This window comes from Aulonocara sp. 'chitande type north' Nkhata Bay, linkage group LG13 (assembly GCF_057382095.1).
Source record: "Aulonocara sp. 'chitande type north' Nkhata Bay isolate Kocher_YH1m ecotype deep benthic linkage group LG13, A_spYH_male_GT1.1, whole genome shotgun sequence".
In the NCBI taxonomy this organism is placed as follows: Eukaryota; Metazoa; Chordata; class Actinopteri; order Cichliformes; family Cichlidae; genus Aulonocara; species Aulonocara sp. 'chitande type north' Nkhata Bay.
Window position 1 is genome coordinate 5,408,768 of NC_141356.1, and position 25,033 is coordinate 5,433,800.

Consider the following 25,033-nt stretch of genomic DNA (forward strand, 5'->3'; position numbering starts at 1 on the left):
TAATTCCACAATTTCTTTATTTTGTTTTCTTTTTTTCAGGGTCCTGAAAATATAATTCTGTGCTACGTTGAATCCTTTTCATTTTTCTTTCATTCACTGGAGAACCCAATACCCAGTGAAGGGTAGTACCATATTTATACTTCAATTAATTACAGAGTAACCGGTATTCTCAATGCCAATGACCCAGGCAGTACTAAGCCATAAGAAAATACAGCTTCACCACATATCCCATAGCTCTACCACAAGACCTATCGGAACCATCGCTCGCCTGTCCTGCTGCCTCCATAATGGTGCACCAGCCACCGCAGAGGCCATGGCTCCAGCTCCAGGCCCCATAGCTCCTCCACCACACTGCCTCTGCCTGCGCGAGGAATGAAGGATTAAATATAATGCTCGCATGTCAAGACTGCAAAGCAAGAGAAGGAGTACGGAGGAAGGAATTTGTCAGAACTTCATAAACACATACACGGATTCTGTCTCCCGATGCCAGTGCTCTGAGCGAGGAGAACTTTCTGGAGGCTCGTTGAGCCGAGGGGTGAGAGTAAGCAGGGCTGCTAAACGAGCCCAGGGTTTACGCAGAGGCCAGCCAAGCGGCAATAATACACTGCACCGGAGGAGAAGGACACAGGGGAGCAGGCGAGAAGAAAAGTGGTAGAAATAAAAGCAGAGAGCCAGAGAGAAAGGGAAAGAAGAGGCTGGATTGAGCAGGCTAAACTCCTGCTCTGTGAACAGGATAGTTTCAGAATTTATATATGTATATATCTGTGTATATATATGGCATGCACACATATACAAAGAGGAATGAGGAGAGGATCTGGGAGGCTTTAAGGGGGAATGAGAAAGAGAAAAGGAGGAGGGAAAGACAGAGGAATTAACAGGACATGCCCACTGAATTTTCCAGGGCCTCTGCCAGAGAACAAAAAAAATAACTGTTCACATGTGGTCCAGCTTCTCCTGAACCGAGGGGTGGAGGCACTGATGAAGAAAAGGGGTGTTAAAGAATGTTAATCGTGGTTTGGTTTTAATCAGATTATGTTGAGCAAAATCCAGACCTTTGGCTTGAAGATAATGGACAGGTGGTCAACTTTCCAGGACTGAGGAGAGGTCAAAGGGTAAATCTGCCTCTACGCTGCTTGGAAGATTTTCTATTGAACATCTAGCAGTATCAGATGCAGTCAGAGTTATTGATTATCAGATTAAAGTGTGGAAAGGCAAAGCAGAGGCTGAAAAATGGGACTGGTTGAACTTCCTCTCTAAGCCCCTGCAGCCGCCTCGACTCTTCTGCTCCAGATGATTGTGCGATTGGCCCTGTTGCTCTTGGCTCGGCTTGTGGAAGAGGAGCAGCCTACAGGCCCAGCCCTCCTCAGCCCCGTCAGCCACTGGGAGGTGAGCTCCACAGTGGGTGTAAAATACTGTCGGGTGGATATATTTCTGCTATGAAATATGGATGTGAGCCTCGTGTGTGCGCGTGTCCATCTGTGCGTGTGCATTTGCACAAGGTTAACTGGAGGTCAACGCTCACTTTGCCGCCAGAGACTTGGCGGCAGTCCAGAGCTGGGAAAGCAGCAGCAGTGTCTCTTACTCACTCCCCATTCTATGTCTTGCTCTCTGTGCTCCTCTTCTTCGTCACCCTCTTCTTTTAGCCAGTGCTATTGCAGTTTGCGTGCAGATAGCATGCAGGGAGCCATGTGGCCTGTATCTGTGTTGAGCTCTGGACTTAGCACTGTATGTGTGAGGAGAAAAGTGGGCTCACTGAGCACGAGAAGCGGAGGAAATGAAAAGCCTAACTAGTTCACGAGTGAAACAGGAGTCAGTTGAGCCCGAGAGAATGTAAGAGGAGGAAAGTTTTTCCCCACGCATTGCAGATAATTTCAGAAAGTGGGGCTGTCAAGGAATTACTGGTACAGTAAAAGCTAGAAATACACATAACACTGACCTCATTAACAGATATATTACATTTTGAGCAGAGGCATGGCAGGCGTAAAAAGTTTTAATTCCATGTAATGGTCTATTTTGTCCTGCCTTGCTTCTGTCTCTTTTTTCAGACAAGCAAATGAAAACATCTGGAGTGAAAAAGCAACCAATGTCCAAATAAAGGGTCAAAAACCCAAGAAATTCTGTTATTACTACTGAATTAACACAAGCTTGATCATAACTACTGCTCAAGACCACTTTATTTATATGAATGTCTGTAAATGAAGTGTTTTAAAGTGTGGCCTTAAAAGAAATACATATACAGTCTATGGTGCAATGCTAAGTTAAATGACTGCTGGCTGTGGTTTCAGATATGAATATGGTAGCCATCAAGACCTGACAAAAAAGTAGGCGTATTAGCCAAATGTAAACTGTTGCTACACTAAAACATTTTCTACTTTTGACTCATGCACATTGTTCAAGTGTGTCCCACCAAAAACAAAAAGTACTATGTCAACCTTTCAACCCTTATTTTCAAATGAAAAAACTATTTTCAGCAGAGAACAGCAGCCCGTTCTGCAGAGATAAAGAAAAAAGAAAGAACTGTAAAAAAAAAAGAAAACCCTTTAAATCTTGATTGCAGTGTGGCGGTTCTCACCCTTGACGTGTCTCTTGATGTCGGTGCCAACAACTGCTTATTGCAGCTCAATGCACTGGCAGAGATAGAGCTGTGTGTGCAGCGGAGGCCGGCACACCGGGCTGATAAGGAGGCGGCGTCTCAGATGGAACTGACCGGGCTACACAGAGATGAAATCTTTAAGGTTTGGCTCGTTGATAAACTCACAAGACCTTCATCATCTGCACTTTCATGCCCATCGTCCCTCCCCTGTCAGTGACCCATATCTAAGTCCAGATTCCACAACTTATTGCTGCAGACTTATTGCCTGGTATCTATTTTTGGTCGTGCCAGAGGGCTGAAGAAGGGAGGATATGTTTTGACAGCATTGCAGCAAGTTTTATGAGTTTGTTACTCAGTTTGGTCGCTCGTCCTTTGAGTCAGCTGAGACTTGCTTGAGATGTACGGTAGTTTGCCCTCACCCCGTCTCTCCTCCTGGGTGAGTTTCAATTATTCATAAGCGTTGGGTAGCCAACTTGAAACTGATAACCCTCATGCTATTTATACTTCATTTCAAATGAACAAATACTTAACTGTGAAGTTCCAGGCAGCTTGGCCGTGTCTGTCTGCATAGCTTCTGCTGGGCACAGTGAGGAAGGTAGGCCGCGGGCACCGTGCAGAGGCTGTGCTCCAAAGGTGAGCCCAAAGCACAGAGCTACAAACTATATATAATTTATACCCTCCAAAAATACCCACAACTTAAATAATCATTGGCTCTTTTTGGGGTCCAGACTGAAGTCCCAGTCTTCTTGGTTGGTGTTGTATGAACGTGCTCACCTTAGCAAAACACCCTCTTCAAGGTGAAACAACATGCAGAATATGAGCGCATTCATCTGTAAAGACTTTTAAATGCTTGGAATTCACTTAAAATTACTTTACTCGAGTATCCATGTTGCTGACGTTGTTATTTTTGTTCAATTTGATATTTAAATCTCTAAAGACAAACTCGATCTACATGTTAATAATATCAAATGAACAAAATACTAAGAAGAAACTAGATATTGTATAAAATTCCACGTCATTAAGTCAAAAGTGAAACGTGGTAATGCTTGTCCTAAAAGGATTTTCGGTTAGGTTTTGGAAACAGCTTTAGATACAAGTTTGTGTTTTTCTATAAAGCATTTCTCATCTCTCAGGGACACACAAGCTGTTTTCTACGGAATCACATATCTCACATTTTGATTTATGTGCACAATTATCAACACTTAAGATGAGCTTTTTGCTTGTTCGTCATATTTTTTTCCTATGAGAGACTTTTAGCATCAATACCATGGTTTTATATTACAGCTTCAGTAGCAAAGCTAAACCAATTTAATGGCTTTGTCAAAGTTAAACACTAATGTGTTGGATGTTTTTTAATAATTCACTTCAGAAAACTTCAATAAAGTGCACTTTGTGAAAACTGGTGGCTGCTAAACACAAGTTATTTCTTATTTACATTTTGCTACCTGGCTCATCTACTTGCCGTTCTCTCTGAGACAGAATAATTTGTTAAATTGAATGAAAGTTGTATTTTTGAGTCACACACAAAACAGAGATTTTGATTGGTTCCTGTGTAACAGACTGACATACCATCCATACCAAGAGGCCAGAACATAAAATGTAACTGGGTGAGATGCGAGCTATGATTAACACGTCAGCCTATAAACTGCAGGGCATCCACACAGAGTCTGCCTCGAATAAGTGAGTAATAAGGGAAAGTCTGAGGTCTCTGCATCCATGGATGGTGTCCTGTACGAGTGTACAAAGTAGGATTTGGCAGGTGGGACAACACTAAGGATTGGTAGTTTTGAGTGGGGGAAAATAAGACAAGCTAAACTGTAGTGAGCTGCAGTAAATCTACTTTTGGCTAATCCGGACATGTAAGATGGAATAATAAAGGGGGAAAAAAATACATACACATTATATCATGGGCCAGTGTGGATTACACTTAACAGTTTTATTTGGAATATTAAGACAATGAAGCATAAGCCAAGCACCAAGAGTGACAGCTACAAGTGTCGCATCATACGGCTCTTAAAAATGAACAGGTTATACTGAAAAACAACTGTTTTTTTTTCCTCTTTGAATGGTGATGCAGATACACAGAACAGACAGTGAAATGTGAACATGATTATGCCATTTACACGCTCCGAATTCTACCTGACAGCAGACGAAAGAAAGAAAAGAAACGGGTGAGGAAAAGCAGAAAAGAACAGAACGGCGATATTCGTCTGACGACAGTTTGGTCAGCCCCGCGGCAGCGGCTGTGGCCCCGGATTTAAAGGGCTTTCTGTGATTGGCCAAAACGAATAGGGCAGTCTGGGAACATCCCAGTGCTGCAGAGTAACAACCATTAGTTCCCATCACTGTCAAGTCCTGTTGCCTCGGCACCCACATCCACCCAGCAACCAATGTGCACATACAGCATTAAAGTGACAGAGGATTGCAACCATTGTTACACTACACTCCATTGCATATTAGGGAGCAGTAATAAGGAAAAATAATAATTCTTTCATACTTCTGTTTGCATAAAAGCACTTAACCCAGCTTTCTAAAATATATATATATTTATATATGGGAACATGAAAAAATTAAAAATCTCTTATTTATTTTTGTTTCTCTCTCTTTTTCTCTAGGATCTGACACCATGAGTCGTACCGTGGTGGTGGTTGGTTTATATGTCCTACATCCAGGGGTATTGCTAGGGACAGCTAAGGAGACAACCATCTCTCATCTAGAGCAGAGTTTGTGGTTTGCCTCCACACACAATGCTCTCATAGTGCAGCCCAATAGTGTCATACTAATGAAATGTTAAGCTTTTTTTGTGGTATTTTGTTTGGCTTCAGAACACAGAATATACACACACAGCTTTACCTTCCCTTTTTTGTGTGTGTGTGGGCTGGGTGTTGCACAGAAACGTGGCGCTGGCTAAATGTGGTCCATGTTTATACATCCCTGGCTTGGGGGGGAAGGGAGGGTGTGTGAATACCTGGGGTAGTGCATTTGTTAGAAGAAGTGTTGATAGTGTGTGCAAATCTGTGTGTGTTCCAGACAGTGTATGCACCACTGAAGAATAAAATGTCTTTTCATCAGGCTATTACATAAATCCATCATTCATACGTTGGTTTTTTTCTCACCTAAATCTACAAGTTATATGGCAAACGTGCTACGGTTAATGTCAGATATTTCCCATGGGGAAAACTGGGTTGAGAGGGTCCTGGGACTCTCCTTGCAATGGGCCTGCCTGAGAATAAATGGGGAGGCGGGGGGAGAACTGGGGCAGAGAGGCGTTGTTCATAGGAGTCACTGTCGTCACCCCTCACATTCAACTCTGCCCGTCTCTCCACGGGAAACTCTCCCTGTGTGGCTCTGTCCGTAAGCTAACATACATCCACACACAAACGCACCGAGTCTTCAGCGAGGCGGAGAAAACGACTCCCATCAACACACCCTACAACACCTGTGAAATATTTTAGGAGCACCGGCTCCCCCCACCCCTCGTAACACCCACCCAAGTCTCACCATCTTCAGCTAACACACACGCGCACACGGTGCGGTCCACAAGAATTTGGACAGTGGAACATTTTCAGTTGTTTTGGATCTTTAATTCAGCAAAATGGTATAAAAATTATGAAAACTATTCAAATTTCTCAGTAGGTTTTGGAGTAGTCAAATCCCTGCGGGGGTGTGGATAGTGCAATTCCTCTGTTTTGGATCAAAGCAGACAAACAGTGATCCTCAACATAAGAGTGAAAGCAATCACTCAGTTCAGCAGGGATTAGTTGCAAAAGACTGAATCTGTTGACCCTACTTGTAAATTTTGTTCTGAGAAGTCGACTAAAAGGTCAACAACTCCAACCACACACTTATCTGTTCCTCAGCTTGATTAAATCCAATATGCTGACTAAAGACGGGGAAAAACACTAAACAAACATGTCACTGCCCCAACACTTGCGGCCTGCTCTGCATAAAACAAATACACAATTAAAGTGCTATTTATTTAGACAAATCCCTTGTCCTTTCTGTGAGCATGCTGTTGCAGCAACAGGAAGCCAGGACTCAGCAAGCCAGCTACATCTCCTCCCTCCCTCCTTATTGTTCACCTCAGCCTAAACAGGACACCATCGTCACAGTGATGTCAGCGATGTGGCTGGACGGCGAGGGAACGGTTTGTATATTATAATAATAATAATAAAGAAAAAGCAACACAGACTGGACCTTACAGCACAGTGACCGCGGGCTCCAGAATGGCAATGCTGGCCTTTGATCTGTGTCTGCATATAGGATGCAGCACTTGTACTGTAGCAGCTGTGTGCCATTGCTAGGCTGCAGCGTGAGAGACAAGACACAGTGAGAAAGACGGTCTGACGTATGCGTAGTTTGGGGGTTTCATTTGTACAGTTAAGTGTGGAAGCTAAAATACCTCAAACATAGAAGTGCACATGCGAGAAAACCCAGTGTCAGCCTTATTCCACTCTTAAGGGTCACGCCTGCCACTTCAGCTAACACCAGTGATTAACATACAAAGAGACCTGCAGTGCTGTTAGTAGAGTACTACAACTTTTGAGTAAACAAGAAGTAAAACTTTGATCAGTTCACTAAATAGCCGAAAAAGCTAATACTGGTTGGTGAAGTCCTTTAACCAATCGTGTGACCACCTGCAGAAAAATCCTCATCTGATAAATCCATAGAAACTGGACGACTGTTTAGCAGAGGAAAGGTATTTGGTAGCGAGTTGATGGTGTAGCTCTAAGTCTTACATAGTGTAGCAGGGAACTAGCCATTAATTGTTTGTAAAACCAAAATCTAAACTAGTTAAAGTCTAACACTACATAAGCTTTAAACTACTAGTTAATACATGTAGGTTTGTGCAAGAGCTTTGGTCACAGATGCAAATATAAGAAATAAATTATATATTTGTTCATGATTCATCCTTACTGATGGGAACTACATCTTTTAACAGCTGAGTGGGCTGACATGAGCAAACAAACAAAAGCAGTTTGAGAGCTCGACAGAGTAGGCTCGGTGATCATGATCTCATCTGTATCTCACTTTAAATATTTTAGTTTGAAACATTAATGTGAAGGATTACACCCTAATGAAACTACTCAGTCTCCACCCATCTCGCCCTCCTTCAGTCATCTATACATTTTATTAAAATTTCAACTTATGTCAGTTATTTAAAAGCCAGTTATTGCATATTTACAACTACTCAGGAGACTGAACAAATACTTGTGCTGATGAACTGATTTTAATACTGATAGCTTAGTTAGATCATTCAACATGCTCACAGTGGAGAGTTAAGCTTAAAGCTCACTCCTTACAGCTGTCTGACAAGCTGAGGATGAAAACAATATACATGTGACAGGTCAGCTATCTAAACTGAAACATGCTACAGCAGCACAACTGACTCTGGACCCAACAAGAAAGAACGGCTAATGCGCGCACAGAGTCAGAACAGATGTGACTAATGCACACAGTTATTTCAATAATTTGCAAGAGCTTAATCAACATAGCACCACTAAAATGTTATCCATTATAAAATCTTTAATGTGCACAATAAATATTGAGCTTATTGCTCCTTCAACTCTTCATTATGACCATCTTCAGTTCTATTTGATGAGAGCCGAGTGGATCGTGCTGAGGCACCTCCCACTCTTGTTTGGAAAATAAAGTAACATATTACTGGACATGTATGAGGCACACAGGTTACGCTTAATAAGACATTATGGAAATGACAGGCTAGATAACTGAGGATATGCCCGCCTCTCAAGAGTTGAGGGTTCTCATCATTTAATACTGTAATTATGACAATGAACAGAGAGAGAAAGTAGCACTGCAGTCTAATCCTGGGAGTTGTTCTTTCCTATTTTAGAAGATTCTTGCTGAGCTTTTGAAATCCTCTTCATTCATCTATAACTATATGAAGTGTCTCATGACACAGCCCGATCTTGAACAAGGCTCGTTACTGCCTCACTACGCTGTAAATCGACTTGCTTAAAGAGATAGTCTTTACACAGCTGCTCTCACTTCCTATGAAAGACATTTGTTAGGATTCTTTATTGTAACCAAAAGAACCCAGGCCTAGCTGCACTGATGTTTCAAATGTAATTACATATGTTGAATTCATGGATTGAGATTTATTTATATATTTGAATTTTTATTTATATTTTGAATATACAGATATTGCTGATGCAACAAATGGATCGTGAGCTTAAGGAGGCACCTATAAAACGGAATAAAATATCAACCTCGATTTCAGGAAGAACTGAACTGGGTGCATGTGTCCACATGCCAAACTGCCTATGGTCAGTGAAGAAGTGACAGGCTGCTTTCACAACTGCACCAATGACAAGATTTCCTCACAATCTGTCATGTTTCCAAAGCAATGCCACACAGGTGGAATAAAGCTGACAAGTTTAGCTTGCTTACTAAATGCCACACAGTCAACTGATTTATTAAGCATCACTCACGATACTGCTAAAAGAGAAACTAATGTTCCTTTAGGACTTACGCATAATCCTTAGAAATCACTTGTTTTCCTTCATCTCTGGCTTCACTGATGCATGCAACGAGATGGCAAAGAATATGACTTATGTAGCTCTATCCATAGGACAAGCTCTGACTGCAGTATACCAAAATAGCACCTCCAGATCCCCTCTCAACCCACACACACACACACAGACACACACACACCTTCTCTTGTAAAGGTGCTCCACTAGGTGCTTTGACAAGCTAAGGAAGAAAAGTAAGAGCGCACAAAGTGAGCTGTACAACATAGCCATGTAAGCCTAAATAGCAATTTAGGATGAACGGGGGAGGCATGCATGCAGGTCTACAGGCAGGGTGATGTTGTGGGATCAGGCAGACACTTAGCACAAAGCAAGAGAAAGGAAAAAAAAAAAGACACAAAGCACTGATATTTGTGTCTCCCCTCCCTGTCAAAACAACCTGTTCAACGCAAAAACATGTGCTTGCCAGACAGCATTATACTGAATATAATCATATGTACTTTTGTGATGTAAGTAATAACTAAAACAAAGTTTAGAATGAATCTTGTATAGCTTGTTACACTTAAACTCGATCCCCCACCGGTAAGAAAGCCATATCAGTATAGCTTCCATTTTGCTAATGAGGAATTTCTAAAGTCATGAATTCCTCCTGCAGCATGTCTAACAGGCAATGGAGAAGCCGCCCTATTTGACTTTGAGTGGCGGTTCCCTCTCCAGCCAGCGAACTCGTACTTTCTGTTTATAGTGATACTCCTTGAGGAAGTCCTGCAGGGCAGGAGGCAATGGCAGAGACCCTATACCATCGTAAGTGGTCCAGCGGCAGATGGCGGCCCGTGCCAGGTGCTGCAGGCCAAAGGGGAAAGTCCGATGAAGAGGCGCTGTAAGCAAAGGTTCGAAAAACATGCAGGCGCTGGGGTCTTTATAGTGCTCCAGCAGTCCTGTGACAGTGGAAGAGTGGAAAACGCAAGGATCATGAGCGTCAAAGCTGAAGTTGTGGTTCCACTGCTCGATGCGTGCGTGCAGGGAGCGATTGTAACGGCGGAAGCTAACAGAGAAGAGGTAGTCCTCCTGGGCTGAGTCACGCAGCAGGAAGGTGCCCTCGGGCCTCCCATCCAACAGCGCTTCTGCCTCGTAGCGGTCCATTACGCCCCAGTAACAGGGCAGACCTGTAATCTCTAAAAGATCTGGCACCAGACAATGGATGTAGTCTATCTGAGTATGAACCTTCCAGGGACCGTGTTGTTGTCGGCTAAGGTGACCATCCCCTGAAGCATGCCTCTGCTTGGGCCTCCTGGCCTGCAGACAAAGGGTGGTCGAATCCTCCTCAGAGTCACAGTCCTGGGATGACGCTGCAGCCCCCAACAACTGCCCACAGGCTCCTGATGATGCAGCAGCCAGAGCGCTCCCGGCCCCTGTGACCCGGCCTTCCCCAGAGGCCTCTCCCATGCCAGGAGCCATTTTTGGTCCCAGTTTGTAGAGAGAGGATCCTGGCACTGAGGCCTCCAGGGTGTGGATCTGTGCATTGGGTGGTGGGTCCACACCTTCCTCGATGCTGAGCCTGCGGCGCTCGCGCAGACGTTCTTCCTCATCCTCGGGAGAGGGGTGGGCTGGGTCAAAAGCATCCAGAAGGGCAGTAGAGGAATGCGGGCTGACTGGTGCTGTGTGCTGTTTGATCAAGTGCCATTTGTGAGCAAGGTCTGAGCCTGGTGGAAAGGGGCAGGTCTCCAACATGAGCTCTGTGAGGTGAATCTTACGTTTGGAGGTGACGGCGTTCTTAGAGGAACGTGAGCACCTGCGAGCAGGCAGGGGTAAGCACAACCCAACTGTATCACTTAGCCGCTGGCGCAGAGAACGACCATTCAGACTGCGTCCTACTGATACAGAGTCATTTGTCTCCTGGATAGAGCTGACCCCATAGCGCCTGTCCCTACGGTTCCCACTCCCGCGTAAGCGGCCGGACCGCCTATCTGCCTCCAAAGAGCTTTGGGTTTTGGTGGAGCATGAGTGTTTTTTCTTGCCCCCCCACGGGGCATGACGGGAGTAGGAGTCTCTGCGAGCCAAGGGAACACCCCCGGACCCACTCCGCACATCTTCAGCGTCCTTGTCGATAGTTATCTCTACAATCTGAGGTATGTCCGACACACAATTATGATGACGGCGCCCTGCTGTTACCACTGGCACTGGTAGGAGGCTTCGTGACGGGCTGGAGGCTCCTGATGCCTGTGCCCCACCTGAGCTGCCTCCTTGACCGATATCCACCACACAGTGGACAGTGTCTGCCTCAATCCTGCTTTCATGGGGTCCTGAACTGTTGTTGTGGAAGAGTGTCTGGCATCTGCTCTTCAGATTGCTCCACATGATGCCCACTTTCTTCATTAATAGGAGCCCCTGGGACCTGAATATAAAAGAAGACAAAGCTGATTAACTCACAGGTGAGAACATCCCAACAGCAGCAATGGTACCTACATTTAACACTGAGGTACAAGCTACACAAAGAATGCCCTACATTTAAATTCCCCAGACGAATGTGCATCTAGTAATTAGACATGGTGAGAGTATAACGGGGCCAGAGTGTCTGGGAGGTGGGTGAGCTTGAGCTGTTGGAACAGCAGAGTTACGAGTTGCCAGGCAGACATGCAGGGACACAAGGCCACAGCTATAAATGAACCTAGGATCTGCTCACAGCTGATCTGCTGGTATGTACTGTATTACAGAGCCAGTCTAGACCTGACCAAAAACCTTCCCTGTAACAGCAGCAGACAGGGCACATGTATATTCACATACACTCTCACATAAGTGGTTGATTTATCACTAGTAGAATTTGACAGGGATTTGGAAGTTCTAGCACTAGAGTGCATTCTAATAATCCAAATTTTACAGTGAGCAGAGTTACTATAGAGAAGCAGCCAAAGATGCCAAAGCCCTAAAGGAATTCATAACCGACTATTTCTACAGCATTTCCTGTTTCTGATGAGTTTTTTGACATCGTGGCTTTGTTAGTGTCCACACAACTGGCAAAACAATAAGATGCGTATACCAGAACAGTATCTTCAACCAAACAGCTTAGCACTTCTTCACACTAGTGTTTAGGTTTAGATCCTGATGGTGCCGATATTAGCCATTTGCATATATACTGGTTTCCCCATTTATAACAGACAAATGAGAATTAAAGTAAAGAAGAGATGGGAGAAACACCCTTCAACCATGTTTGTGCCGCACAGTTCGTCCACTACAGAGCACTCTGCAACTTCACTATTAGCAACACATTTAATGCCACAAACAACAAATTCATAACTTATTGTGACAAGATTATTCCATTACATTATCTCAGCAGGGATACATTTTAGGGTAATATGTTCATTATTTTTGTCTGGAAAAAAGTGGGAAAAACAAACAAACATTGTCCATGATTTTAAAATTGCTAAATATTGTATGTTCTATAAAGAAAATCTAAATATATCTGTCAAGGGTCTTTAGGGTCTCTGTTGCTAAACGGAATTACAGCAAATTACTCATTTCTAAAAATAATTTTAGTCCATCTTCAGTGAACTTTGAATGAAACAAGTGCAAGACATTAGCACAGAAACCATATTGTACCATACTTAAAAGAACAGGCATTTAGTGAGCTACTAACACAAAAGTCTTCAAGTCTCTCTGGAATCATCAAATCTAACTTCCTATCTTTTCTTTTGTTTTTGGCCGGTTAACTCAATCTTCTTCTGGGCTAAAACCTGTTACCCAACGATTATGAAACATCATGTCAACCAGCATGCAGAGTAAAGTTTACCTATAAATACTAACGAACACATCATGGTTCAACACTATCAGCTGTGACAGAAAATGTTTCGCAAGGTAAGCAAACCATGCTGAGATTCAGCACATGACATTTGCTCAAGGCAGCTCACTACGTTTATCACAGACTTAGGACCCTGGCCCACTTATGGATTTGCTTTGTCAGAAAAAAGATGAGGACAGAACAACGAATCTCCTTTAACAGCCAATATTGGTTGCTATACCCACCCCAAAAAACAAACTGCAACACTGGTGTAGCTTACAACCCAGCTGGCATTACCCAAAGAATTTGCAATAAACTTCAATATGTCCATTGTATTTCACAACCCAGTCCATGCAAAATAGCTACCTGACAAAGACTATAAATAGCCATGTAATGGTCTACATGTAATCTGCAAAAAAAACACCAAATGAACCTACAACTGGATGCCAGCTTCAAAGTGTGTACCTCTCTTGACACTGGCTCCATGAGCTTCTAGACCAATCAGCTGGCTGATACATTTCTATCCTTGAGGCCATTCACCATTTTGTTGTAAATGCACTGTGCTTTCCCAGAACAAACAGTCTAGCTACTAGGGCTGAACGATTATGGAAAATAATCTAATTGCGATTTTTTGCCCCAATATTGCGATTGCGATGCGATATGCGATTATTTTTTAAGGTCTTTGTCTTCTGTATTATTAAACAAAGACAAGCAATACATCATATAGTATGGCCAATACTATATTACATTAATTTTAAACTGTTCTTTCCTGGAAGACAGACCTCTGTTATGATGACATGAGGTGATGCATGAATTGATGACTGACATTTTTATTTAACTTCTTCAATCACAACAGTATATTTGAACATACACAATAGTTTATTTTTAGCTTACAAACATCTGAGCATAAAGTGCTGACAAGGAACCCTGGTGTAAACATTAAAATGAAAGTCAGTACAATGTGCAGATTGCAGAAATATACATGAACAAAATCAGTGGCTTTACCACACTCAGTTTTTCGACATCTGTGAACTACTAGACAGTCATGTGTGAAAACCAAGGAGGAACCCACCCGGGGGATTAATAAAGTTTTATTTTATCTAATCTAATAACTTTAATCTCAGCCAAACCGATTTACTCACGAACAAACAAAACACTGAAAAAAGCCCAACAATAACATTTTTAGGTTGTCTAAGTGACTTATATATCACGTTTAACCCGAGCAGCGAAACTCCGCGGTGATCTGAAAATGATGTGCCGGGAGTTGTGCCGTTCTCGGCCGCATCAGTAACCCTCGAGCTCCCGGCTAGCTGTCGAGCTGGTGGGTAGCAGACGCCTCTGAAAACGTCGAAGCACTTTTGCAAATATGGGATATCTTGATAAACCGAGCAGATATTTGATGTTTACACAACTACTTTCTCGCCTGAAAATATTTTAAAAGTTTATTTTGTGACCCAGAAAGATTAGTATGAGTAATTTTAAAACTTAGTAGCGGCCGCCATTGTTGGAAACTGGAGTTTGGCTGGGCCGCGCTATGAATTCTGGGATATGGTAGTAATTTGGACAGCCTTCGGCGCGTCGCTGTGACGTAATCGGTCTACAAATGCGGCCTCAGGAGGATGCAGCCCATGAATTTGGACATGTCCAGAGTATAATCGCAGCCTTTGCGGTTAGAAAATTGCACTTGATCATGTCGCGATATTATCGCAAATGCGATATATCGTTCAGCCCTACTAGCTACTTGTGAAATATTTCACTCTACTGCTCATCTTCCAATTTAAAGACCCAATTTGCACAATTGTTATTACCAAACAATCTCATGTGATTTAGAGCCCCCCCCCCTCTATGTTTTGTGCAGTTTATTGACATAGGATAAGCTTATTAAAACAAGAGCCTGAAGTTGCAGACTAAGTGGTAAATAAGTTTTCTATTTTGCTAAAACAGCCTTCAAAATTCAAGCAGATGTCATCAAAATTCCACAACGCAACTCCAAATTATTTGCAAGCAGAGGTTAACTTTTATACCACCACCTCATCTGTGCAGTGAATTGGTTATGATTATTAAAAATGGAAATATAATAAAAGTAATTTTCTGCCATTTTTCCACAGGTAGTCAGTTCTTCCTCCTTCCAACAATGATCTGTACTAAGTACACATTAACTGGTACTAGGATAATGAAAAATGAAGCCAAAATTATGATGAATGACGGTGATATAGTAACCATGTATGAACAGACTTCAAAGCATGACTTGACAACTGACTACTATATGTTATAAAACTTCCAAAAAAATGCCTAAAACTTCATCAATATTATATCAAACTAAAGACATTTCAATAAAAATAGCATACTAAATCAGAGGCTTGGGGAAACAGAAAACCAAAAATTATTTATAAAATGGATCAGGTTATTATTTTAAAAAACCCCAAAACAAAACATTTAACAACATACCTCTTAAAATGCTGTGAATTAGTCTATTAACACTGCAGCTTTTTGAAATGAGCGTTACTGTATAAACTCAGAAGAAAAGGCAACTTTAAAGAAGCAGGAGTCAAGATAAATATAATAAAGATGATGGACAAATATAAAACTGAAATATGATCATCACTAAAATCTAGTTACAACCATTTGGAATACACCATTTTTAAGAAGGTGAGGTGTAATAAGCTCAATCTTTACTTCTTCAGTCAAGTTTGTTTATCCAATTCTTTTTTGCCAATTTATTTTTAATGAACACTTTTGTGTTGTTATTTTAACTATTAATAGCCAAAATAAAAATAAAATCACTAACACATAAAACCTCCACAATCACTACAAATAAAGGTTTGATTTAAGTCCTGTTGAAAACAGGTCCCAGACAGTCACGCGAGTCTGTTGTCGAGCTCTGTTTGTCATTTACAGACTTATTGTGTCTACATAAACTTGAATCAGTTTCAAAATCTATTAACCGAGAAACATGACAACATGGGATGCCATTTTCTGCTTTGTTGTAAACAACATTCAGCTGCGAGATAGATTTGATTGCATTATATAGGCTGTTTTATTTTGCATAGCAGTGCCCACCAGTGAACAGTGAAACACTCACTGTTAACAAACAGCAAAGGCAAATCCCAACTTGAGCATAAAAGAGGTTTAGGTTTATATTTCGACTGGTCTGGCAGCAAGTTGTATACAGGACAACCTTTTTAAAATCTCATTAATATATTTGGGTTATTTCCCATTTGGCATTTTCCCATTGTAATTTTCACCTGCCAACTACATGTGATACCAGCAATAAGGTAAAGATTTAATATTGTTATTGGGATTTTTTTTGGAGTAACATAACAATCAAATTATGAAAAAAAAATTTGGGGGATTGGGAGCGACGGTCCAGATGATGACCATCCCAGACTGAAGACACTCACCCGAAACACTCAGCCTGCTAATAGTGACTTTGACTCATTAACCCAGGTCCATATTTTAGATGAAACAACTGATAATTTGAATAATCGTGGGTGTGCTACCAGCTCTACAGTCAAAAACTGCATTTCTTCATCTGAACGTGATGTACTTTCACTAAAGTTTCAACACACTGACTGTGTTTCCGCATTAAAAGACCGCTGCAACTGTGGCAACAACCAATGTCAGCATCAACTCTGGCAAAGTTCAGCCACACTTTTGAGCATTTAATTTTCTGTGTGTGGGACAGAGCTGCCCCGTGTCCCGCCCCTTGCATGCAGGCTCCAAAAGAGAAAGAGAGAACTGTCTTCTAAATAGGGAACAGAAAAAAAAATGCACCACAGATTTATGTCTTAATAACTAACAGAGGAGCACAGAAAGATAAGCCTCATGTACCAATAATAAACGTGTTTTTTGTGTTGTTTTGGGTTTTGGTTTTGTTGGGGGGGTTTTTTGCCTCCAGTAACAAAACCAAAACATTATGATAACTTCAGTTTATTGACACTACAGTCTTTTATAATTTAGCCCTAGGGTCTGTTTAATACCTGGTTGCAGTACCCATCCCTACTCCATGCTCTATAAGTGTCTGTACAACAACGCGGATCAAGTTTTCTACATGGTCTGCTCTGCTGGATGTCTGTATTCAATGCGCTCAAGGGGTAGTGCCAGCAAGAAGAAAAAAAAAAAGATTATTCTGCGGTCTAACTACCGCTGACTGGCGATGGAGTGATGAACTACACATCATTTCTAACGGCAACATACAAATGACATTGTCTAAACTGGTTAGAAATGTTTGTTTGAAGCTGGGTTTAAAGCCTCTCCTCTGCCCTAAACAATGAAGCCAATGTCTTTGCTGCAATAGACTCAGAAAACTTCTCAGCGACTTTTCAGCGGTGCTGGTTGTGGCCACAACTACATTACAAAATTATTATTTTTATGTATGTGACACTGATTCTAATGCATCTTACTACGACAACAGTTTTCACAGGGTTTATGGTCATTACTCTCAAGCGCTGAAAACGAGATCATTCCTGTTTGTTGCCGTAACAGTGACAGCAGTGGGGAAAACCCACCACTGTAAATCATGCCTTCACCGAGCCCACTGCAAAAACCAATTTATCAATTCTTGGCCACAGTTTTTCCCCTTTTTTTCCTGTGGTTATTGTCACCCCCATCAGCGCTTCCCAGAAAGAAAGCACTACAGACTTAAATTGCCCTATAACACAGCAAAATAACTGCCAACAGCAGTCAGTGAACTGCTTTCTAGTTTTGTGCACGTCATTGTAAGCGACAGCTTTTACTCTGCCGCTTGTAACGAGGCACATAAAAATTCCACTTTATGCAAAATCTCCACATTGTATGGAAATCACAGAGATACACAAATATTATTGTGCCAAGTGCATCTTATCTGAACCAACAGTGCAGAGTAGATTAAATTAGCATATTGATCACTGAGTTACCAAGTCAAAAACATTTGACAGGGTTTGGCTTTTAAAGACTTGGGTGCTCTTAGGGGATATTAAAGTTCAGTTTTTAGGTTTGAATTATTCACAGTAACAAAACACAGTTAATCTGTCACTGTCAGAGCAGCAGAGGCTAAACCAAACTTGTGCATAACAGAGGTTCGAATTTATATCTGAGCTATCATGGCAACATTTTATAGGTGAAAATGATGCCATTGCCTGTGTATCAGATATTCTTACTGCCATTTTTCACTGTTTTTACCAACAACTACAAAAAAACTGTCATATTACTTGGATAATGAAATCAGATGTCACAACTCCAATTCCAAAGGTCAGTTCTTTCTTCAGCCACTAGTCTGCATAATCAAGCTTATGATGTTTCTGGGACCTGCTTTTTCCTTCACGTCAACAAGGTGCTGGAAACATTCCAGAGATTTCAGTCCATGTTGACGTGATTGCATCACAGTCGCTGCAGAATCATCACGTGCACATCAAGGACGAACATCTCCCGTTCCACGACATCCCAAAGGTGCTCTACTGGACTGACATCTGGCAACTGTGGCAGCCATTTCAGTGCAGTGAAGTCATTGTCATGTTCGAGAAACCACTTTCAGATGATCTGATCTTTGTGAAATCGTGTGTTATCCTATTGAAAGGAGCAACGAGAAGATGTGTACACTGTGGTCTTAAACGCTTAGACATGCTGAGCAGCAACACTCATACAGACTGTGCCATTTAAACGATGCCGAGCTGGAACTGAGGGGCCCCAAATATCCCCCATTCCACTGCATCTGAAATGTTGATATAAAGCAAGATGGAACCATGCTTTCATGTTGTTTATGCCAAAATGTGACTCTGCCCTCCAAATGTCACAGCAGAAATGGAAAAGCATCAGACCAGGCAGCATTTTCCAGCCATCTATTGTCCAATTTTGGTGAGTTTGTCAAAAAAAAGAATGTAGCCCCAGTTCTCAGCTGACAAGAGTCGCTTAAACCACATTTCTTCCATATTCTGATGCACAGTTTGAACTTCACTAGGTTACCTTGACCATGCCTATGTCTAAACGCATCAACTCACTGCCATGTTACTAGCTGATTAAGATATTTGTGTTAGTAAGCCAATGGTGTCCCTAAAAAAGCAGCCGATGAGCGTACATTCATAAGAGAGTAACGGTCAATCACAGCCGCTGTGCATCGCAACTAGGGCTGCCACGATTAGTCGACTTGTCACGATTACGTCGACGACTAATTTTATAGTAGACGCGTCGTTTGAAGCTTTGTAAGATCCCAAAAGACGCAGGAATAAGTAGCAGGATTTAAGAGAGTAATAACGGACTGAAACAGAAGATGGCAGCACTGCATGTACAAGGATGCCAGCTGCCGTTAAACCCCGAAGAAGAAGAAGCTGTATCCCAGAATTCATAGCGCCCTGCTCAGTTTCCAACAATGGCGGCAGCTAGTTAGTTTTAATATTACTCTTATTATTCTTTCTGGGTCACAAAATAAATGTTTAGCATATTTTCAGGCGAGAATGTAGCTGTGTAAACCTCAAATATCTGCTCAGTTTATCAAGACACCACAAAAGCGCTCCGACGTTTTCGGAGACGTCTGTTATCCACCAGCTCGATAGCTAGCCGGGGGCTAGGCTCACGCAAATCGTTTTCAAACCCACCGCCATCTTTCACTACTCAGGTTAAACATGATATATCAGTTACTTAGATAACTTAAAAATGTTATTGTTTGGCTTTTTTTAGTGTTTTATTTGTTCCTGAGTAAATCGGTTTGGCTGAGATTAAAGTTATAGTTTTTACACAGCTGAATAAACGTCAAGCAGACAGCTGATTATCAGAAGTGTGAGATGCTTGAGAATATACTCCAGTGTCCTGTTATATTTTAGATAGCAAGGAGCAGACGGCTGAGTTTATTAAACTTCACCTAAACAATCTTCAGATTTCATTAACATTTAATAAACTATCATCTTGCCTTTATGTTTAGTTAGCACATACCTTAAACACTTAAAGCTGTAAGCTAATGATAGTTATATAAGAGCAGATGCATGCTGGTGCAATAAGCTGTACGTTTTACGTCCAATGGATGATGATCTGATAGTCGACTAATCGCAAAAATAATCGGTGACTAGTCGACTATCAAAATAATCGTTTGTGGCAGCCCTAATAGCAACACAGTTTTATAAACCAGTATAAGTTCATCCACTTTAAGTTATCAGATGACATACACTGTAGCAAACAGTATAACAGACTTAAGTGGAACACGTTATGTGTGTTCAAAGGGTGGTTTCTCAGGATTTGTAACAAGTTTAAAAACCTGTCTTGGTCAAATATTGCCCAAACCTGTGGAAACCTACAGCCTGCTTTAGACATTGAGACTAGCCTTTTATTGATGTAGCACAAAATCAGTATTAGTTATGTAAATCAAAAATGTTGTAATTTTTATAGGATTTGCATTCTCCAGTGTAGTAGAGGGATACGTATCATTTTAAGAATTTCTAAACAGCTAATTTAACTTTTTAAAGCAACAATATTATTGCAATCATACTATAATTATATGTCTTCAGGAATAGATATTAAAGCCATATTTGACTTTTCCCATTGTGGGTCTAAACATCATACTAATGATCATGCTTATAAAAGTGCTTTATGTCTAAACTGCCAAATGTTGAAAGGCACTCCAAGATTTGTTCGAAGAGGTACATGGCTCAAAGTGAACTGTGCGTCCAGCCAATTCAATTTGAGAAAGCAAAACATGCAAACAACAGCCTCTCATTTGCCAAAGTTTTGTTTGAACACAACGGTTTTTCTGCTCACAACCTAAATTTGCCAGAAGTTTTCTTGATTCTGTAACTGGACTGTCAAAATGAACAAACCACTGAACTCCAAAGTAAAAGTGCATGCTCCCACCCTGCTGTGTGTCCTCCAAGTTGAACTGGAACTGTGAGGCTAATATTATATCAGTTACATCTCAAGAGCTTTTCCATCCCGGCTTGTGAGAGTTATTCTTTATCTTGCGAATCAGTTCAAAAAGCCCCAAAAACACAAACCATGCAATGTTCAAGTTTACAACAACTATGACTACATAGTCCCTGGCTTCCAAAAGCTATAACTATACAACTACTTCTCATGCACAAGTATGATTATATCATAAACTTGGCACCATATTCCAAATCTCCTTTGACAAACAGCTAAAAAGAAAAAACAAACAAAAAACTAAAGAATACACGTTTGCTGGTTAGTCTGACAGTTTTATGTCCACTGTGACACTAATTCAAACAATTACCCTAAGATACACAGAAGCACAATGCTCATGTGTTTCATGAAAACTGGCACCTATAACTGAAAATCTGCCAACTTGTACTTCAGTCTTATCTGTTCCTTGTTCTCATTAGTGTGGCTACTGTCATACCAGACATGCTGGCACTGACTGAACAACTGCAAACATACAATCACTAGCTTTCAGGTCAGTGCATTTAATTAACACAGAATACAGACCACCATATGTCCAAATACCCAATCCGTGTGATAGCAAATATTAAAGAACTTTTGTATATTTCTAATTGATAAAGAACAGACAACACACACATGAGCATATCATAATGTAGACATGCGTCTGCAATTAAAGTCAATTCAAGTGTGAGACAGTCCTCCTGAACCTTCTGACTTTTGCTGTTGTCAACAATGGCTGCACCAAGTGTGATCCAGTCCACAGCCATTTCGGCCGTCCTGAAACAGAACTAGGCTACTTCTCCTCTCCGACAACCCAACACACCCATTCTCCTGGGACCACACTGATCTAAGAGAGGTCTGGAGAGAAGACAAGATTAAGGGAGGATGCCTCCCCTGCTCAGACCAGACCAGAACAGAGTTAATGAGGTATTTGTAGCTCCTCACATTATAGAAGATTTGTGGGACATGCCATGCAATAAGAAAACATCAAAACGAATGAGCACGCCGATTGTTTTTCCCCATCGCTTAAAACCTGACAAACTGGACGCTGAAGAACTTCTCGGTTAAAATACACCTTTGAAGCAACATTTTCATCCATACTCAATAATGCACTACTTGAACTGAATCAACGCTGTTTTTCCACAGCAATTATTCGACACCCGTGTTCCTTTGTTAGTTGTTTGAGCTTAGTACATCGTTACAAACACATCATTTAATAAATATATACTTTGTTAATCTAAAAAGAAAATCTCAAATTAATAACAAAGACATATTCTTCCAAATCCGTTTAGATGCCATGCTAATTGCCTTAAGTTATGCGATTACAAAAACAGTCTTCGTTTCAGTGCAATCTTGACAGGTCCGTTATAGTATCGTTGGCTACATTACAGATTCATGTGCTATTAAAGTCAACAGAAATCCGACAATCGCGTTAAAACGTTATCATAGCTGCTTCATAGATCTGGCTGGAAGGCCTCTCGGGTCCTGGAGGCCCCACATTTTCCCTGTCCCAGCCAAGTTAGCTCACTTGCTAACCCGCTAACGAACCACAGCCAGCCCCCCGGACACCTCTAAATGTAGAATTAGAATAGAATAGAATTCAACTTTATTGTCATTGCACATGCACAGGTACAGGGCAACGAAATGCAGTTTGCATCCATCCAGAAGTGCTTTAGTGATATAGATATATTACAATATATATTAGCAATAGTATAGATATGCAAGTATACTACAGAAATGGGTCTATTATGGTATGTTATAATGTACACGGTATGAAGTATGTTGTGAATATTCTATAACTAAGTATGTAAAGGCTGTAGTGAGTACAAGCTATGTACAGGCTATGAACGTAACTATTGAAAACGTTTTCCAGGATCATAATTGCCGAGCTAGCTCGTGGACTGCAGTCATATAAATATAATGCTTAAAAAAGCAAATATTAGAGATATTTATCATTTAGTTGGCAAAAGATATAATCAAGTTACTGTCCAGGCTTGTGAGCTGTCAAAAATGCTAATTGTTAGCATTCCCCAGAACGGGAATTTCTAGCGTTTTAGTTAGCTTTGGCTAACTAACTAGCTAGCGGAGTTAGCATTTTAGCTTGTTAAAAAAATCCACATTTTTTTTTATAAGTTACCCAGACGGTCCTGTGTACTATTAAATGAGCTAAGAAGACAAACGTGACAAGTTCGGGAAGTGCAGATTAGTTTCTAAATTTCATATCTTACCCGTGTGTCTCCTGAAAGCTCTATTCAACAGCTCTCTTTGTCTGCAAAAAATGGCTATTAAGAGAACTCAGGCATATATCCCCCTTGCGGACCACGGTGTCGGCTGAAACCACTGAAGGTACACGAATACTTGACGGTATCATACCGACTATTTAATTTATTAATGTAAAATGTATTTAAAAAACTAAATCGTGCGTTAAGCGCCGTGGAAGCCCGTTCTTCATTATGGTGGGGGTCTTCTTTTCTGCCGTGGTCGTTGCTGCTTCTAGCAACCAATATGACGGTAGTCTGAGCAGACACAGAGTCTGAGAGGCGGACTGTGCTCAACGTGAGGGATCCCGACTGACAAGGGCTCGGTCCAATGGAGCAAAGGGAAAAGGCGACCACTTCCGACGAAGCACGCGGATAGGGAATGCCCCGCGGCTCGCTCCTCGTGATGGGCATCAAGTGTCACCAATGAACGGAGAGAGGAGGATGGGGCTCTCTGCTGGGCTGCTACTTGGAAACGTGGAGAGGTGAAGTGATGCTGGTGGTATCCCGGGCAGGCCGGTCCATTGGCACATTGATATCAACGGGGTAAAAGACGGCCAACGAGCCTTCATTCACCTCGCAGCCTGTGGGGTGAATGAAACCACGGGATAACGGCAAACCGTTTAACTCCACAACAATTTTATTCTTAGAGTCATAAGTGAAGAATGTAATCTAATAACTAGAATAATTAATTTAGCCTCACCAATAATCTTCTTATTCTGGTCATACCCAAGGCTGCTTTGCAAGGCAGGTCCCTCAAACTCCAGGGTGCCTGGAAAATTCAAGGCATAACGTCTTACGTTTGTACTAATTTCAATTAAAATATGTTATGAAACCCCAAGACCCAATATAAACTGACATTTTGAAGGCTTTTAGATGCAGAATTTGTGATCCAAACTCCTAAAATAATTTGCCTCCATCATCTGACCACAATCGAAGCTTGGTTACCACAATTAGACTTTAAAGCACACTACAAAGTAGCCTAATTCATCCGCGTGTGCGGCAAGCAAGAATACTTGTGGTGGAAATTTGCGTTAAATTAATTAAAGGACCTGTTACAACCCACTTCCCATGACCTCGAGTGCTGTAGACCAGTGAGTACGTCTCATAACCTGTTCCAAAGAACAATTAAAAAGTCTCTGAGGAGAAATTACTCACTTACACCCACACATGAGATCATCTCCTGGAGATGGATAATTCCTAAGCGCATGACACAAGCCGTAAGGGGAAGTGGAAGTTGTGTGAGTAATGTAGTAGTTCGCTGGAGCCGAGGGTTGTGAGTTCAGGGAAATCACGAGCCGTCTGAGCACATTAGCTTTTACATCTCCGAGATACTGATCCAATTTGCGCTTATGAAAGGAAATGAAAGAGAATTGCATTAGCACTGATTCTTCAGCCAGGACTGATTCACACTGTTTTAGTCGACATGGACCTTCCCTAACAGGTCGCTGCTGCAGCAAACAAGCCACACAGAAAGGATATGATAATAACTAACTACGGTGATTCAGCTTCTTATGAAGAAGAAAGGTGTGATAGTAGTGTATTACAGGTCCATGCGAGCTCAGACCTAACATATTAGAACTGACTATTTATGAGTAGCTGAAAAAGCAGGGGGTGATGTTTATTCATGAAATTAAAAGCGATGAAGTACTCACTGAGAGAATATAGTTAAATGCCATAATAAACTTTAATTTATTGCAGTAAGCTACTAAGCCATAACCGCTGACAGCTAATATTCGAGGCTGGGCAGTCACTGAGTACAGGAATAGATTTGGATATAGATCAGAGGTGATACCAAGTAGAGGTTTGGTGTTTGGGGACTCATGTTCTGTTTCTTTGTACAGTGATTAAGGGAAGCAGTTAAGGGTGATTTTGTGATGTCCGCAGATCACATTTCGTGAAGTGGGGCTTGATTAAAATGTCAAAAGAAATGATCGGCCCCCAGCAAAGTTACTGCATGTTTGACTAGAGTTGGGTGAATCTATTGTTTGGACCAGTGAAACTGATACAGTAAGCATCAGTTTATTTAACCATGTCAGATGTCACTTTGTCATCTCAT

General features: G+C 41.5%; 1 protein-coding gene across 1 annotated transcript; it reads right to left on the reverse strand.

The window, feature by feature from the left end:
- Window positions 1–4,492: 4,492 nt before the first annotated feature.
- Window positions 4,493–23,708, reverse strand: socs5b (suppressor of cytokine signaling 5b). The gene is made up of 3 exons (XM_086258367.1): window positions 23,678–23,708; window positions 22,945–23,558; window positions 4,493–11,479 (listed from the first exon to the last, which is right to left on the reverse strand). Exon 3 carries the CDS (start codon window positions 11,458–11,460, stop codon window positions 9,769–9,771), a length of 1,692 nt encoding a protein of 563 aa, XP_086114493.1. The 5' UTR covers window positions 11,461–11,479; window positions 22,945–23,558; window positions 23,678–23,708; the 3' UTR covers window positions 4,493–9,768.
- Window positions 23,709–25,033: the final 1,325 nt, after the last annotated feature.